This window comes from Rana temporaria, chromosome 2, assembly GCF_905171775.1.
Source record: "Rana temporaria chromosome 2, aRanTem1.1, whole genome shotgun sequence".
Classification (NCBI taxonomy): domain Eukaryota; kingdom Metazoa; phylum Chordata; class Amphibia; order Anura; family Ranidae; genus Rana; species Rana temporaria.
Genome location: NC_053490.1, coordinates 439,323,555 through 439,342,365, shown reverse-complemented (window position 1 = coordinate 439,342,365; position 18,811 = coordinate 439,323,555). Strand labels below are relative to the sequence as shown.

At 46.2% G+C, this 18,811-nt stretch overlaps 1 protein-coding gene across 1 annotated transcript in view; it reads right to left on the bottom strand.

The window, feature by feature from the left end:
* Window positions 1-1,668, bottom strand: part of PITPNA (phosphatidylinositol transfer protein alpha) — a 109,101-nt gene extending 107,433 nt beyond the window's left edge. The window contains 1 exon segment of the mRNA XM_040338389.1: window positions 1,525-1,668. Coding sequence (XP_040194323.1) covers window positions 1,525-1,544 — 20 coding nt within the window. The 5' untranslated portion in view covers window positions 1,545-1,668.
* Window positions 1,669-18,811: the final 17,143 nt, after the last annotated feature.

Below are 18,811 nucleotides of genomic sequence, written 5' to 3'. Positions count from 1 at the left end.
GTGGAGTGTCAGCTTTCTGGCGGGCACGTGGATTTGCAAACACACCTGAGCTCATCCTCAGTTGCCATGTTCTGGCTTGCGTGTTTTTTTTTTTTACTGTGCACTTTTTACGCATTTGTGTGCACAGCAAAACGTTTGCAGTGCAGTTTACAATGAATAGCACTACAAGTGTGACGTGTGCATCTAGGTGCGTTCCCAGAATGCGCAGATGTGAACGGAGCCTTAAAGCGGATGTGCCATGGGGAAAAAATATTAAAAGCCAGCAGCTACAAATACTGCAGCTGCTGACTTTTATTAGGACACTTACCTGTCCTGGAGTCCAGCGCTGATCGCAGCAGAGCACGAGCGATCGCTCGTTTCTCTGCTGCTCCCCCCGCCATCCACTCTGAGGGAACCAGGAAGTGAAGCGCTGCGGCTTCACTGCCCGGTTCCCTACGGCGCATGCGCGAGTTGCGCTGCGCCCGTCGATTGGCTCACACGCTGTGTACTGGGAGCCGAGTGTTCCCAGCACACAACGGGCGACAGACGGGAAGTCAGAAAAACCCGTCTTTTGCCCGTATCGTGTGGCCGGAAGTGGGTGCAAATACCTGTCTTTAGACAGGTATCTGCACCCCCCTCCCCCCTGAAAGGTGTCAAATGTGACACCGGAGGGGGGGAGGGTTCCGATCAGCGGGACTCCACTTTAGGGTGGAGAACCGCTTTAAGCAGCGCAACCCACTGCGGAGTACAGATCTGAATGACAGGTCCTTGTGTCATTTCCAGGAAATAAAAGTAAACTACGTCCTGAGTTGTAGCAACACACCGCCCCCAAACAACAAAGACCAACCTGTGTGCATTTTGGTGTCACCTAGGCAGTTGTCACCAGGTGTCCTCGGGAGGTTTCCTATTCCAGCAATTGAAGGCTTTAGATTACCGTCAGTCCTGGTGACAACGTTCATCAAGATAGAGAGGTGGGGACACAGGCAGCATAAGGCACCATTCGCTCCTGTGCGTTCTAGGAATGTGCATAAAAACGCTCATCACGCTTGCGGCGCTATTGTTAAAGGCGGGTAGGAAACGTGCGTTTTATCGCACATTAAAAACGCTTCTTTGCTTATTTAAGTGAACGCAATATCCTATACAGTCGCGTGAAAATAAAACGTGCTAAAAAAAACGCGCATTAGCGCAACACACAGGCGTGAATGGGGCCATTAAAAACTTGACCGGGGTCTCTAACACTTCCCTTCTCCATCCATAACATAAAACAGACATTTTCATAGAAATTACAATGGCCATTAGAAGTGGTAATGAATGTAGATTGTCAGCTCTTCAGACTAGAGGATCAGGTGTGAGTCTGAAGGTGGCTCTGCTGTCTGCCCAGCTGGTAATCTCATCGCACCCTCTTCCTTCCTCACTCAGCACCTGACCCCACAGACATACCACCAGCCGTCTCTGCCATCCTCATTCATTTCTCTCCCTCCTCCCCCCATCCTCATCAGTTCATCATACACCTGCCGCCTCCCTCTCCGCCATCCCGCTGCTTACAACTCCTTGATCAGCACCATGGCCTCCTTCCTTGCACCTCCCGATCTTCTCCTCCGTTACTCCCGGCCCCGAGTGAAGGTTACCGGCCACTTCCTACTCCGCACCGCGCTGGGGGCGGAGCGTTGCTGCAGCAACGGGGGACGTCACGGACGGTACGCGATGAGATCAGGGCGTGTGATACACGAAGCCCCGCCCCCAGGGTAAAACATCTGGACGCGCTGCCCCATCCCCAGTGCGCTGCCTGTCACCTGTATGGAGTGCGAAGGAAACGACACTAGAGGACCAGCGCCCAGCACATGCGGTCTCCGTTACGGGGGCCCTTTTACCTTGGCGGGCTATTGGATTCCGTGGCGCGGAGTCTCCGAAAAAATGGGGACTGCCATAGACCTCTGTGACTGAAATCATGGACAGTATTTATGATGCACCTGTAGCAGAAGAGCGCTTTACCAGAGAACATGTGCAACTCCAAGAAGAAGCTGTGTGTGAATGCTGCTGTATACATACGTGATAAAATCTGCCTCTTTACTTAGAACCCCCAAACGTTATATACAGTGTGTCACAAAAGTAAGTACACCCTTCACATTTTGGTAATTATTCTATTATATCTGTTTATGTGACAACACTGAAGAAATGACACTTTGCTACAATGTAAAGTAGTGAGTGTACAGCTTGTATAACAGTCTAAATTTGCTGTCCCCTCAAAATAACTCAACACAGCTGTTAATGTCTAAACCGCTGGCAACAAAAGTGAGTACTCCCCTAAGTGAAAATGTCCAAATTGGGCCCAAAGTGTCACTATTTTGTGTGGCCACCATTATTTCCAGCACTGTCTTAATCATATTGGGTAGGGGGTCTTCAAACTATGGCACTCCAGTTGTTGAGGAACTACACTTCCCATCATGCCTAGTCATGTCTGTGAATGTCAGAGTTTTATAATGCCTCATGGGATGTGTAGTTCTGTAATAGCTGGAGGACTGTAAGTTTGGGGATCCCTGGTCTTGGGCATGGAGTTCACCAGAGTTTCACAGGTTGCCACCGGAGTCCTCTTCAGACTCCTCCATGACAACATCACAGAGCGGGTGGATGTTAGAGACCTTGCACTCCTCCACCTTCCATTTGAGCATGCCCCACAGATGCTCAACAGGATTTAGGTCTGGCGACATGCTTGGCCAGTCGATCACCTTTACCCTCTGCTTTCTTTAGCAAGGAAGTGGTCGTCTTGGAGGTGTGTTTGAGGTCGTTATCATGTTGCAATACTGCCCTGCGCCCAGTCTAACGGAGGGGATCTTGCTCTGCTTCAGTATGTCACAGAACATGTTGGCATTCATGGATCCCTCAATGAATTGTAGCTCCCCAGGGCCGGCAGCACTCATGCAGCACCAGACCATGACACTCCCACCACCATGCTTGACTGTGGGCAAGACACACTTGTCTTTGTACTCCTCACCTGGTGGCCACCACACACTTGACACCATCTGAACCAAATAAGTTTATCTTGGTCTCATCAGACCACAGCACATGGTTCAAGCAATCCATGTCTTTCGTCTGCTTGTCTTCAGCAAACTGTTTGTGGGCTGTCTTGTGCATCATCTTTAGAAGAGGCTTCCTTCTGGGACGACAGCCATGCAGACCAATTGGATGCAGTGTGCGGCGTATGGTCTGAGCACTGCAGGCTAACCCCCCACCCCCTTAAACCTCTGCAGCAATGCTGGCAGCACTCATATGTCTATTTCCCAAAGACAACCTCTGGATATGACGCTAAGCACGTGCACTTAACTTCTTTGGTGGACTATGGCGAGGCTGGTTCTGAGCAGAACCTGTCCTGTTAAACCACCGTATGGTCTTGCCCATTGTGCTGCAGCTCAGTTTCAGGGTCTTGGCAATCTTCTTATAGCCTAGCCCTAGGCCATCTTTATGTAGAGCAACGATTATTTTTTTCAGATCCTCGGAGAGTTCTTTGCCATAAGGTGCCATGTTGAACTTCCAGTGACCAGTATGAGAGAGTGAGAACGATAACATCAAATTTAACACACCTGCTCCCCATTCACACCTGAGACCTTGTAACACTAACGAGTCACATGACACCGGGGAGGGAAAATGGCTAATTGGGCCCAATTTGGAAGTTTTCACGTAGGGGTGTACTCACTTTTGTTGCCAGCGGACAATAAGACCCCTTTCACACTGCCAGCATGCCAGATTAGCGGTAAAATGCCCCTATTTTTAACCCCCGATAGCGGCAGAAGAAAGTGTTAAATGCGCCCGAAAAGCGCCAAAGCTCTTTGCAGGTGCTTTGGCAGCACTACCCATACATTTCAATGGGCAGGGTGGTGGAGGAGCGGTGTATACACGGCTCCTAAACTGCTCCAAAGATGCTGCTTGCAGGGCTTTTTCTAATGTCCTGCAAGCGCACTGCTCCAGTGTGAAAGCATCCGGGCTTTCACACTGGGGCTACAGGGGAGGCATTTTACAGGCGCTATTCTTAGCCCTTTATCGCCTGAAAAACGCCACAGTGTAAAAGGGTTCTAAATAGCTGTGTGTTGAGTTATTTTGAGGGGACAGCAAATTTACACTGTTATACAAGCTTTACACGCACTACTTTACATTGTAGCAAAGTGTCATTTTTTCAGTGTTGTCACATGAAAAGATAGAATAAAATATTTACAACAATGTGATCGGTGTACTTACTTTTGTGAGAAACTGTGTGTGTGTGTGTATATATATTAGTTGTGCTCATAAGTTTACATACCCTGGCAGAATTTATGATTTCTTGGTCATTTTTCAGAGAATATGAATGATAACAGAAAAACGTTTCTTTCACTCATGGTCAGTGTTTGGCTGAAGCCATTTATTATCAATCAACTCTTTTAAAATAATAATAATGACAACAGAAACTACCCAAATGACCCTGATCAAAAGTTTACATATCCTGGTGATTTTGGCCTGATAACATGCACACAAGTCGACACAAAGGGGTTTGAATGGCTATTAAAGGTAACCATCCTCACCTGTGATCTGTTTGCTTGTAATTAGTGTGTGTGTATAAAAGGTCAATGAGTTTCTGCACTCCTGACAGACCCTTGCATCTTTCATCCAATGCTGCACTGACGTTTCTGGGTCAGGGGGAAAGCAAAATAATTGTCAAAGGATCTGCAGGAAAAGGTAGTTGAACTGTATAAAACAGGAAAGGGATATAAAAAGATATCCAAGGAATTGAGAATACCAATCAGCAGTGTTCAAACTTTAATCAAGAAGTGGAAAATTAGGGATTCTGTTGAAACCAAACCACGGTTAGGTAGACCAACTAAAATTTCAGCCACAACTGCCAGGTAAATTGTTTGGGATGCAAACAAAAACCCACAAATAACTTCAGGTGAAATACAGCACAATAAGGAGACACTTGAATAAAGATGGGCTGCATGGTCGAGTCGCCAGAAGAAAGCCATTACTACGCAAATGTCACAAAGTATCCCACTTACAATACACCAAACAGCACAGAGACGAGCCTCAAACCTTCTGGCACAAAGTCATTTGGAGTGATGAGACCAAAATTGAGCTTTTTGGCCACAACCATAAATGCTACATTTGGAGAGGAGTCAACACGACCTATGATGAAAGGTACACCATTCCTACTGTGAAACACGGAGGTGGGTCGCTGATGTTTTGGGGATGTGCGAGCTACAGAGGGACAGGAAATTTAGTCAAAATTGATGGCAAGATGAATGCATTATGTTATCAAAAAATACTGGAGGAACATTTGCATTCATCAGCCAGGAAGCTGCGCATGGGACATACTTGGACATTCCAACATCTGAATGATCCAAAACACAAGGCCAAGTCAACCTGTCATTGGCTACAGCAGAATAACGTGAAGGTTCTGGACTGGCCATCTCAGTCTCCTGACCTCAGTATCATTGAGTCACTCTGGGGAGATCTCAAATGTGCAGTTCATGCAACAGCCCAATCATTTACATCAACAGGAGGCTTTTTGCCAAGAGGAATGGGCAGCTTTACCATCTGAGAAGATAAAGAACCTCATCCACAAATACCACAGAAGACTTCAAGCTGTCATTGATTTTAAAGGGGGCAATACGCGGTATTAAGAACTGGGGTATGTAAACTTTTGATCAGGGTCATTTGGGTAATTTCTGCTGTCATTATGATATAAAAAGAGTAAACACAGTTGATTGATAATACATTGCTTCAGCCAAACACTAACCATGAGTGTAAGAAAAGTTTTTGTGTTATAATTCATATTCATTCATAAGGGTATGTAAACTTTTTAGCACAACTGTATACAGTGGGTAAAATAAGCATTGAACACGTTACCGTTTTTCTAGGTAAATATGTTTCTAAAGGTGCTACTGACATGAAATTTTTACCACATGTCAGTAACAACCAATGCAATCTATAAATACAAAGGGCCAAATCCTCAAAAGAGATACGACGGAATAACTGCTGTTACTCCGTCGTATCCCTGGTCCTAACTATGGAACTGATCCACAGAATCAGTTTTCCATAGTTAGGGAGAAGATCCGGCATGTGTAATTGAATTACACTGCCGGATCTTAGGATGCAGTACCGCATCCGCCGCTGGGGGCATTTCGTGTCGAAATGCCGCCTCGGGTATGCAAATTAGCACTTACGGAGATCCACAAAGCTTTTCAGCTTCGTTTTTTCTCCGTAAGTATTAAGTTGCATACGCAAAATTAGGGCTGCTTTTACATGGTGTAAAGTTAGTACACCATGTAAAAGCAGACCCTTCTGTCTAGCGACGCGTTTTTTTTTTCGAATTTGAATTTTTTTTTTTCCCGACGCAACTTTATTGACCCGTCGCAATCCACAAAGCCCGACGTAACGTAATTTCGCGCTATGCACGTCGGGAAAATGACGTCACGAGCATGCGCCGTACGGGGAGCGCGCCTCATTTAAATGGGAATCGCCCCCATGAAATGAGGAACGCCTTGCGCCGGCGGAATTTAAGTTACACGGCCAGAAATTTCTAGGTAAGTGCTTTGTGGATCGGGCACTTAGGTAGAAATTTTAAGGCAGTGTAACTTAAATTAGAAATTCGCCGTTACGCCGGGTCTTTGTGGATTTGGCCCAAAGGAACCAAAACAAATAAGTTCAGAAATTAGGTTATGTGTAATAAAATGGAATGTCACAGGGAAATGTATTGTACAAAATCCTGTGTTGGTAATGACAGCTTCAAGATGCTTCCTGTATGGAGAAACTAGTCGCATGCATTGCTCAGGTGTGATTTTATCCCATTCTTCCACACAAAGTGGTTGTAAACCCTATAAAAAAAAATAATAAAAAAAAGCCTGCAAGACAAAGTCATAATGAGCTAGTATGCATAGCATACTAGCTCATTATGAATTACTTACCTCACATCGAAGCCCCCGCAGCGGTCCTCTGACCCCCCTCCGGCCAGCGACATCTCTCCCGGGGGTTACTTCCGAATATCACGGCTCCGGCGCTGCGATTGGCCGGAGCCGCGCTGATGTCACTACCGCGCATGCACACGGGAGCCACCGGTAACGGCACACTGACTGAAGCAATGGCACATATGTGCCATTGCTTCAGTTTGCTCTAGTGCGCATTTGTGCCGATGACATTGGCACATGCAGGGGGCAGGGGATATCTCCTAAACCGTGCAGGTTTCCTGAGTTTTGACTAGATGTAACTCATGATGGGGCGTGATCAGTGTGACTGAAGAGTAGGAGTGTAGAGGTGAACGAGGAGTCTTGTGACATCACGACTCTGCCAACCGAGCTCCGACAAATTGACCCACCCACCGATTCCAGAGTTTTGCAGGGCTCCTACAGCTTAAGGGGTGACATTTGCAAGGTAGGAATACATGCTGAAGGCTTGCATGTATATATACATTAATACTGTGCCATTAGTTTATACTGGGTGAGTGGTGGGTTTACATCCACTTTAAACTCATCACACCCTTTACAATCCGATTGTACGATCTACCCACAAATATGCAAGCGTAAATACTTGCCTAATACAAATTGAGTGGCTAGTTGATGTGAATCCTCATTACGTAGTTTTGGTGAATCTAAAGTTGATTGGTCACATTCTAACATGTATAGTGAACTTTAGAGACATCAGGATGTCTGAAACCACTAAACTCCTTTTTTTTTCTTCTCCACCCAGAAGAGCAGCTATAGCTCATCCCATCAGATATTTATTCTGGTTTATGCATTGAATTAGGGGAGCTAATTTGCAACTATTTCATCCTTAGATCTATTGACAGCATGTACAAGTGTGTGTATATTACTGTTTAAATCTGAAGTTCAACTGTAGGAATACTATAGTAGATATTTGAAAATGAGCTTCCAGCGCCACCTGCTGGCTGTGAAAAAAATATATACAGTATGGCCCGGATTCACAAAGCACTTGCGCCGACGGGATACGCCGACGTAAGTACAAATGTGTGCCGTCGTATCTATGCGCCGACCCACATACTAAGATACGCCTAAAAATAGGCTTCCTACGACCAACGTAACTTGCCTACGCCGTCGTATCGTGGGCGCATATTTACGCTGGGCGCATTTGCCGCTCCCATTGATTTTCTATGCACATATGCGAATGAGGGAGATACGCCAATTCACAAACGTACTTGCGCTCGGCGCATAATATACGCGGTTTGCGTAAGTCGTACGTCCGGCGTAAAGTTATTCCCCATATATGAGGCGCAACTCATGCAAAGGTATGGACCAGGGAACACAGCCGTCGTATCTTTTGTCGTTTACATTGTACGTGAATATGACTAGGCGTAGGTTATGTTCACGCCGTAGGCAGTGATTCGACGTATCTTAGGGAGTTATTCCGACGTGATTCTGAGCATGCGCACAGGGATACGTCCACGGGACGGCGCATTCGCCGTACGTTTTTCGTATCTTTATGACGCTCAGTCCATCATTTACATGGGGTCACGCCTCATTAGCATGGCTCACGCCCACTTCCACCTACGCTGGCTTATGCCGAGGAAACCCAGCGTATCTTTAAGAGCAAGTGGGGGCGAGTGCTTTGTGAATCCAGTGCTTGCCTCTGTGCGCTGCGCCGGCGTAGCGTAAAAGAGATGCGCTACGCCGGCATAAAGATGCGCCGATGTCTGTGAATCCGGGCCTATATATTTATATGCACCTAGTTATATTAATCTTAATAAAAAAAATTGCATGTTTATGTAGCGGTGTGTTGCTACGAGTTACTAACATCCACGCATATTCACCCTGCTGCCAGACATCCATACATCACACTTCCTAGACATTGAAGAGTCTTTTGCTTTGTTTTGTTATTTTATTTGAGGGGATTGAACTTGGTTGGGGAAAGGGATATGGGATGCCCATAGAAAGTATCAGTATTTTAAATGTTATAGCGGTTCACTCATTACTTTACACTTCCTCAGTTAGGATAAAAACATTTCCCACCTCTGCACTCTCCCTGCAAACTTTTGCCTCCAGGACACTTCTCCTGCACATCACTTTCCTGTCACAGCATTAGTAGTCCTGTCCCACCATCATGAGCTGACCAGGCCTCACTCTGAATAAGTCCTAGTAGTGGCCTGCAGTACCTCTTCTTGTGGCCGTGGACATTACTTAAAAAGGATATTTGATGATGTTCCTCCTGCACGCAGTCTAGCACTCCATCCTTCAGTTCACCCATATGTAGGAGGCCTGCCCCCTGCCATTCCTAATTGGGGATTGGTCAGAGCTTCTCACATGTACTCCAGCACTCAGCCCTGCCCCTCTTTCAGAACATTCTCACTGGAGGCAGGGGAGGCGCCCAAGAACTCAAGCACATGTCAGTCACCTACTGCTACACTAACCACTCCCTGCCCCCAGGTCAAAAACAAACAGGCCTAGCTTGCATCATAGACCTGATTAAATGTATCCGCCTGGCAGCTAACACCCAAAACACCCTGCACTCAGCACATACCTATGGTAGAGGATTCTACACTTATATTTTATTCCTAAATGTCATTGGCCCATAATTTCACATTTTTCAGGGGGTACACAATGAACTGAATAGGCTACTTTATCACAATACATGCTAAAGTGCAATAAAAAACATATTTTAACCACTTCACCCCCGGAAAGATTTGGCTGCTCAATAACCAGGCACTGCATTGCTTTAACTGACAATTGCGTGGTCGTGCAACGTTGTACCCAAACAAAATTTACATATTTTTTTCCCCATAAAAAGAGTTTTCTTTTGGTGGTATTTGGTCACCTCTGCGGTTTTTATTCTTTGCACTATAACTATAAACAATAAAAGCGACTTTTTAAAAAACAATATTTTGTACTTATTGCTATAATAAATATCCCCATTTTTTTTTTAAAAAAAGCTAATTTTTTTCTCAGTTTAGGCCGATATGTATTCTTCTACAAATTTTTGGTAATTAAAATTGCAATAAGCGTGTATTGTTTGGTTTGCGCAAAAATTATAGCGTCTACAACATAGGGGATAGATTTATGGGATTTTTATTATCATTTATTTTACTAGTAATGGCGGCGATCTGCCATTTTTATCGGTACTGCGACATTATGGCGGACACATCGGACACTTTTGACACATTTTTGGGACTCAATGTAGATGAGAGGAACCCCTCCTGCTGAGCTATTGTATTGCGAGAGCAGGGGGACTTCCCTGTCATTAGAATAAACTGATCAGTGGCGGCGGCACTGGTCGAGATAAAAAAAAATTATGCGCAGTAGGGAACCGGGCAGTGAAGCCGCCACGCTTCACTTCCTGATTCCCTCACCGAGCATGGCGGCAGCAGCATCCGAGGACCGAGCGATTGCTCAGCCTCGTCTGCTGACATCGCGGACGCGCTGGACAAGTAAGTGTCCATTTTTTAAAAGTCAGCAGCTGCAGTATTTGTAGCTGCTGGCTTTTAAAACAAATTTTTTTGGGTGGACCTCCGATTAATTATCAATAGTTACATGCAATTTATTAGTTCAAAGCTTGTATATACTCAAAGGTTTCTTTGCTCCATCTGGAGGGAGAAATTAGGTACTGCAAGCATGTTGTCCATACCTAATAATTTATTAGGAGTTTATTGAATTTAGTTAGAATCTAATTGATTTATACAAAATGGAACAGTCTGTAACTAGGACCATAATTCACGCTCTGTCATGTAGAATCTGCATCTTGTCAATCCTTTTCAATGCTCTTTGATTGAAAGACTTAACCTAATATTCTACATAACGTATGAATTCCCTATATGGTAGACAGATAGCTAGATTCAGAAAGATTTACGCCGGCGTATCAGTAGATACGCCGACGTAACTCTGAATCTGCGCCGTCGTAAGTTTAAGTGTATTCTCAAACTGAGATACACTTAAACCTAGCTAAGATACGACAGCCTGCGCCGTCGTATCTTAGGGTGCAATATTTAGGCTGGCCGCTAGGTGGCGCTGCCGTTGAGTTCGGCGTAGAATATGTAAATGCCTAGATACGCTGATTCACGAACGTACGTGCGCCCGTCGCAGTAAAGATACGCGTTTACGTAAGGCGTTTTCCGGCGTAAAGTTATTCCATCAAATAGCTGGCCTAGTCAATGTTAAGTATGGCCGTTGTTCCCGCGTCAAAATTTTAAAATTTTACGTTGTTTGCGTAAGTCGTCCGTGAATAGGGCCGGACGTAATTTACGTTCACGTCGAAACCAATACGCCCTTGCGGCGTACTTTGGAGCAATGCACACTGGGATATGTACACGGACGGCGCATGCGCCGTTCGTAAAAAAACGTCAAACATGTCGGGTCACCCTCCATTAACATAAAACACGCCCCCTCATCCTCATTTGAATTAGGCGCGCTTATGCCGGCCCCATTTACGCTACGCCGCCGTAAGTTAGGAGGCAAGTACTTTGTGAATACAGTACTTGCCTCTCTGACTTAAGGCGGCGTAGTGTAAATATGATACGCTACGCCGCCTTAAAGATGCGGCGCTCTCTCTGAATCCAGCTAAGAATGTCTAAAAAGCAAAGGCAAACGCCAGTTTATACCATGTTCTTTAACTAATATATGTTTCAATCTATACCAATTTTTTTTTGGGGGGGGGGGGGGGGGGGGCAATATTCAGTTATATCTAGTAATTATACTTTAATACACTTTTTGTGCTTTGGCATACAGAATGCTTTATACTAATGCTAGTACAAGCAAGTGAAAGCTCATTGTGCGGGGAGTGCCCTTCTCTGGTAACAGGACTGAAATGGCCATGCGCAAAGGCTTTAACCACTTTCTTACTGGGCACATATACCCCCTTCCTGTCCAGGCGAAATTTCAGCTTTCAGCACTGCGTTGCTTTAAATTAAAATTGCGCGGTCGTGCGACGGGCCTCCCAAACAAAATTGACGTCCTTTTTTTCCCACAAATAGAACTTTCTTTTGGTGGTATTTGATCACCTCTGCGGTTTTTATTTTTTGCATTATAAACAAAAAAAGAGCGACAATTTTGAAAAAAAACACAATGGGCCAGATCCACAGAACAATTACGCCGGCGTATCTATTGGCTTGTTCCGCATCGTATCTTTGCTTTGTATCTACAAAACAAGATACGACGGCATCTCGGGTCGATCCGACAGGCGTACGTCTTAGTACGCCGTCGGATCTTAGGTGCATTTTTTCCTAGGTGGCGTTTCCGTCGAATTCCGCGTCGAGTATGCAAATTAGCTAGTTACGGCGATCCACGAACGTACGTCCGGCCGGCGCATTTTTTTACGTCGTTTGCGTTCGGCATTTTCCGGCGTATAGTTAAACCTGCTATTATGAGGCGTACTCAATGTTAAGTATGGCCGTCGTTCCCTCCTCGCATTTTGAATTTTTTACGTCGTTTGCGTAAGCCGTTCGCTAATAGGGATTTGCGTAGAATGACGTCACTCGTCGTAAGCATTGGCTTGTTCCGGTTTAATTTCAAGCATGCGCACTGGGATACCCCCACGGACGGCGCATGCGCAGTTAAAAAAAAAACATTGTTTACGTCGGGTCACGACGTATTTACATAAAACACGCCCCCATCACATCTATTTGCCGCCAAAGATACACTACGCCGCCGTAACTTACGGCGCAAATTCTTTGAGGATTCGAAAAAAAAAAAATAAGTTACGGCGGCGTAGTGTATCTTAGATACGCTGCGCCCGGCGGAAAGATGCGCCGAGGTACGTGAATCTACCCCAATATTTTTACTTTTTGCTATAATAAATATCCCATTTTTAAAAAAAAGAAAACTATTTTTTTTTCTCAGTTTAGGCCGATATGTATTCTACATATTTTTGGTAAAAAAAAAATCGCAATAAGCGTATAAGCGTATAAGCGCCGTCGTAAGTCCAAATCTGCGCCGTCGCATCTATATGCCTATTCAGAAAGGCATTTACGTTAGAATTTCTCCAAGATACGACTGACTGAAGTCTCTTACGCCGTTGTATCTTGGGTGCATATTTACGCTTGCCGCTAGGGGCGCTTCCGTTGATTTACGTGTCGAATATGCAAATGAGGTAGATACGCCAATTCAGAAATGTACTTGTGCCCGTCGGATTTAGCTACGTCGTTTACGTAAGGCGTCGGTCCGGCGTAAAGTTACCCCTGCTATAGGAGGCACAGCCAATGTTAAGTATGGACGTTGGAACAGCGTCGAATTTTACACGTTGTACGTTGTTTGCGTAAGTCATCCGTGAATGGGGCTGGGCGTAGGTTACGTTCACGTCGACTAAGCATTGAGCGGGCGTAATTTACTTTAAAAATTCAACGTGATACTGAGCATGCGCACGCATGCGCCGTTCGTAAGGTGTGTCATTTACGTGGGGTCACCAATTATTTACATACAACACGCCCCCTACCAGCCTAGTTTGAATTAGGCGCGCTTACGCCGGTCCATTTACACTACGCCGCCGTAACTTAGAACGCAAGTCCTTTCTGAATACGGTACCTGCCGCTCTATGGCCCGGATTCATTGTTTCTGAATCCAGGCCATAGTGGCTACAAAATAGGGGATAGAATTCTGACTTTTTTTTTTTTACTAGTAATACGGCGATTTGCGAATTTTGTCAGGACTGCGATATTGCGGCGGACACATCGGACACTTTTGACACATTTTTGGGACCATTCACGTTAATACAGCGAACAGTGCTATAAAAATGCATTGATTACTGTATAAATGTGACTGGCAGGGAAGGGGTTAACACTAGGGGGCGAGGAAGGGGTTAAATGTGTATCCTGGGAGTGATTCTTACTGTGGGGGGAGGGGACTGACTGGGGGAGGTGACCGATGCTGTGTCCCTATGTACAAGGGACACAGCATCAGTCTCCTCTCCCTGACAGGTCGTGGAGCTCTGTGTTTACACACAGAGCTCCACATCCCTGCTCTGTCATTGACGATCGCGGGTACCTGGTGGACAACTCGGCCACCAGGCGCACGCATGCCCCCCAGTGGCCGGAGGACGCGAAGACGTCAAAAGACGTCATCCCAGATTTACAGAGCCACCTTGAGGCCGTCATTTTACTACGGCCCGGGACTCAAATAGTTAAGGTTGTCTGTTGTTCTAGGAGTATGTATATGGATGCTGCCATTACTAACGCTCATACCCTTAATTAACTAACTTTACTAACTAAGTGCCAAGCTTTTAAAAAACATTTTTTTTTTACTATACAATTATAAAAATAGTGTGTCTGATAACCATTTAGTATATATACGCTAGACAACAAAACAATCAGGATATACTGTATAAGGAATGATTAGGAAGTGTTATCAGGGATACTGACGCATAAACATAAGAAGTACTGGCACACATCTCATCTGTTTGTGTGATCTGGTTAAAACAGACCTTCTTCCCCCTTCAATAAAAATCACATCAGCATACAGCTCTGCACACTGATCTGAAATCCTCTTGCATTTGTTAGTTAAAGGGGTTGTAAACCCTAAGGCCTCGTACAGACGAGGGGATCTCCGCTGGAAACGGTCCGCCGGACCGTTTCCAGCGGAGATTCCTCCTCCGGATTTTGATCCGATGGCTTGTACACACAATCGGATCAAAATCCGCGCGGAATACATCCGCGGTGACGTGTCGCGCCGTCGCCGCGACGTGCGCGACGCTGGAAGGTAAGTACTTCCACGCATGCGTCGAATCATTACGACGCATGCGATGGAGGGGAGCGGACGGACTGATCCGCTGAGTCTGTACAGACGACCGGATCAGTCCGCTGGACTAGATACCAGCGGATACATTTCTTAGCATGCTAAGAAATTTTTATCCGGCTGGAGAAATCTAGGCCTCGTACAGACGACCGGATCTATTCGCTGAGATTGATCCGCGGATCAATTCCAGCGGACAAATCCGGTCGTCTGTACGGCCTAGCGGATATTTATCCACGGAGATTCGTCGGGCCGATCGATTTCAAGCGGATAGAAATTTCTTAGCATGCTAAGAAATCTATCCGCTTAAATCGTTTCCAGCGGATTGATCCGGTCGTCTGTACAGACTCACCGGATCAATCCGTCCGCTCCCCTCCCTCGCATGCGTCGTAATGATTCGACGCATGCGTGGAAGTACTTACCTTCCAGCGTCGCGCACGTCGCTGCGTCATCGTCGCGGCGACGGCGCGACACGTCACCGCGGATGTATTCCGCGCGGATTTTGATCCGATGGTGTGTACAAGCCATCAGATCAAAATCCGAAGGAGGAATCTCCGCTGGAAACGGTCCGGCGGACCGTTTCCAGCGGAGATACCCTCGTCTGTACGAGGCCTTAGGGTTTTTCACTTTAATGCATTCCTGTGCTGTAGCTGCCCCACAAGCCCCCCTTTACTTAGCTGACCCCAGTCTTTCCAGCAATGGGGAAGAGCAAACCAACTCCAGCCAGTGTCTTGGGTCCTCATTGGACAGATTGATAGCAGCAGGAGCCATTGGCTCCTACTACTGTCAATCAAATCCAAAGACGTAGGAGCCGGGAGGCGAGTCCGGGTCCTACGGTCAATGGACACAGCAGCAGGATATGAGAGCGCACCCGCATGAGTGCCCCCAGGAAAAGTGCTTCTCCATCAAGGCACTCGGGAAGAGGAGGAGCCAGGAGCACTGCAGAGGGACCCCAGAAGAGGAGGATCGGGGCCACTCTGTGCAAAATCCTTGCACAGAGGAGGTAAGTATGACATGTTTTTTTTTATTTTTTAAACAAGACTTTAAAACCCCTTTAAGCTATTTTTATTGTTTTTACTTACAATTTATGAACAAGGTGCTTAATCTGTTCTGTGTTCCAGTAGTTGCAGAATTGGCTGCTTCCCTCTGATTAGTCCAGAAAGCTCTGAAAATTAGTAGGCAGGAAGAGTCTAATCAGCAGCTAAATATTCATACAGCTGTAGCGCTACCCCTGCAGGAGCCGCTGGTTGTTTTTTGGGATCGGCATATTTAGTTACCTCTTAACGTTGTCTAGGGGTGAAGTGGATGAGTAGACCAGTGAGCGAATGTCCAGACAATAAATAAAGGTTTTCTGAATGCTTAATTCTCGGCCCAACATCAACATGAGGTAGAGAGAAAAGGTTGATGAAGCAATAGAGAACTGTGCAATATCAGGCCTGGATATGAAGCGAGCAATCCTGCTCTCAGTAGTAATAAACACAGTTCGTCGCCACTCTAGCCAGAGTGTGTGAAGTGCCCCCGGACAAACTCCTGCCACAAGTCTGGCAGCCGAAGCGCTACTTTAAGGTTGCTGGGAGGAACAGGTCTCTGCCACAGACCTGGCTCTAGGGACCTCTGCCACAGGCCTAGTACTTGGAAGAGCTAAATGGATTGAGCGAATCCTCCCAGTGAATTAAGTCAGGGTCACCGGGTGACAGTTGAAGTGTACCTGTCAATGTGACGATCACCAGATCCCCGATGGTTCGTTCAGGCCCCTCAGATAACCTGCCTCCGGGTTCTCCTTGAGCCAATCCCCCACCGTTCAGCACATAGCTTGGGATCTCTTCAATAGAGCCGGGGACCCAGCGAGTCACTGGGGACCCTTTCAGCAACATGGAGCTCCGCGTAGCATGCGACCCCGGCCTGGTAGGCCATATCACCGGGGTCTGTTGGATGCGCACACCCTGAAGGTGGGTGCCGCACCTGGAACCCGCGAAGAACCAACAAAAATGGCATCTGCCACAGATATACTCTCCCCCAGCATGCACAGCGAGGCCCAACTCCTCCAATTGGCTGCTGGGGAAAAGCGGCTCCGCCAGAACCCCTCTAGCGCCAACTGTCACCCAGGGGTGGGATCGACACCCCTGGAGCGCAGACTGACCTACAGGACAGTTCAGGAATGACAGCAGCCCATAAATTTAGCAAATCATGAATTGGAGCAAAGATAACTCTCCCATTCCCCACTAACTTTAGCGTAGTGCCCATACTGAAAGTAAGGGGGCGCTACACAGCCCTCGCTAATCCCTGGGGAGGATCGTCCAGATGATAGCTGAGAGCCTGTATCAATACTCTGGTACAGGGAACAGAGGAGTCTTTTTCCTTAAAAGGAGATCACAGCCTAAGGGGGACTGCTTGAACTTTTAGACAATCATGCCATGTACCTGCAGGGTGTCAAGGCCTCAGGTGGGCTACCTGGAAGTCTGCTTTGCTAGAAGTTGCAAAAAGCTGACTGAGGGACTGTCTTCAGAGAATCTAGTTATCTGGTATCACAGAAAATGTCGCAAAGATATTGAAAGGAGGCAACCCATTTTCCAGGGCCATTTGTGAATACAGACTTGATAGAGAGTTCCTAAAGACTTTGGGCTGAGGCCATCCATCATGTGTTAGAGCAGTGGTTCTCAACCTTTTAGTGCCGTGACCCCTTGATACAATTTCGCAAGTTGTGGGGACCCCTAACAGGAACATTTTTGTAGTGTGTGTTGTCGGCACCCAAGGCAAGAAAAGTAATTTGCACCCCTAACCCACGGACATTTAGCGCTCCCTGAGTCCCCTCCACTCGTAGAGTATTAAAACCTCATATGGTACATTTTAGGATGTACCACTCTTTCCCTTTGTTCTGCTTTCTTTACCTTTTATTTCTCCCTATCCTAATAGGGAGAAATTGCAACGAGGCAATAGGTATATCAGATTGTGGGAAGACGATTGGTATGGTGAACTGTTGTTTCACAGCGGAGAATACCTGCTTTACAGTGATGAGTACTGCTAGTGCAGAAACATTTCCAAGTACTGGCAGTGAAGGAGCAAAAGTAAAAAGAAAAGGGAAAATAGAAAAAGAAGGAGGGCGCACCGACCTAGTGCATTACCAAAATTAAGAGTTTTATTAAAAGTAGAATAAAAGCAATAGTCCTACTCACAAACGATCTTATGTACAGGCTTTTCTGACAGTCAAGCTGAATCACTTGGCACCTGCAAGCAGGACTTGATGACAAGAGGATCGGATGGTACCTCAAACGACTGACGTGTTTCTGAGGCGCACTGCTATCTTCAGAGCCTAGGCGGTCTGTGGTCAGCTCTGAAGAAAGGGGTGCACTCCAGAAACGCGTCAGCCATTTGAGGTACCGTCCAGGTCCATACAAGAGAACATCGGGGAGTGGAAATTAGTCATGGAATCCGAGTGGGACTGGGGAGATGCCACTGTCAGGAGCTCCCAGGCCTGCTCTGATCCAGACTTTGCCAAGAAAGAGCACATTGCCCAGCTAATGCAGTGTGCTAAGGGTCTACACCTTAGCAAGGAGTACAAAAGGAATTTAGCTATTCCCATCTTGTACTATGGCCAGTGCTTAGACACAAGATGAGGCCTACAGACACCTCATCAAAAGAGCAAAGAGCCCTTTCATCCTTCCAGGAAAGGAAATCCTGGGAAGCTGTCTAGATTCTCCAGTTTCCAGCTCATTGTGCAAGGACGGGTGGCTCTTGAATACAGTTATGACTTCCTGTATGTGCCAGGGAAAGTCATGGAAGAAGAGGAGCCCAAACAGTTTCCACAGTGTGACTAACTAAACTTCCTAATCGGATTCAAATTACCCCCAAAAAATAAATAAAAAATAAGATAAAAAACACACCAAAAATAAAACCCTTGGACTGTTCAATGAGCCAAAGAGTGGCTGTGACCGTGTGCTTGGCTGCGGGACAACTATGGGGAAAAGGAACCCTGGGCATCGTTCAAGTGGCTCCTATGGGGCTAGCACTAAATATATATCAGAATGACATTATTATTAATGATTAAAGGGGTTGTAAAGGAATTTTTTTTTTTCATAATAAGCATCCTTTACCTGCAGACATTCCTCTTTTCACTTCCTCATTGTTCGTTTTTGCTCAGAAGTTGCTCT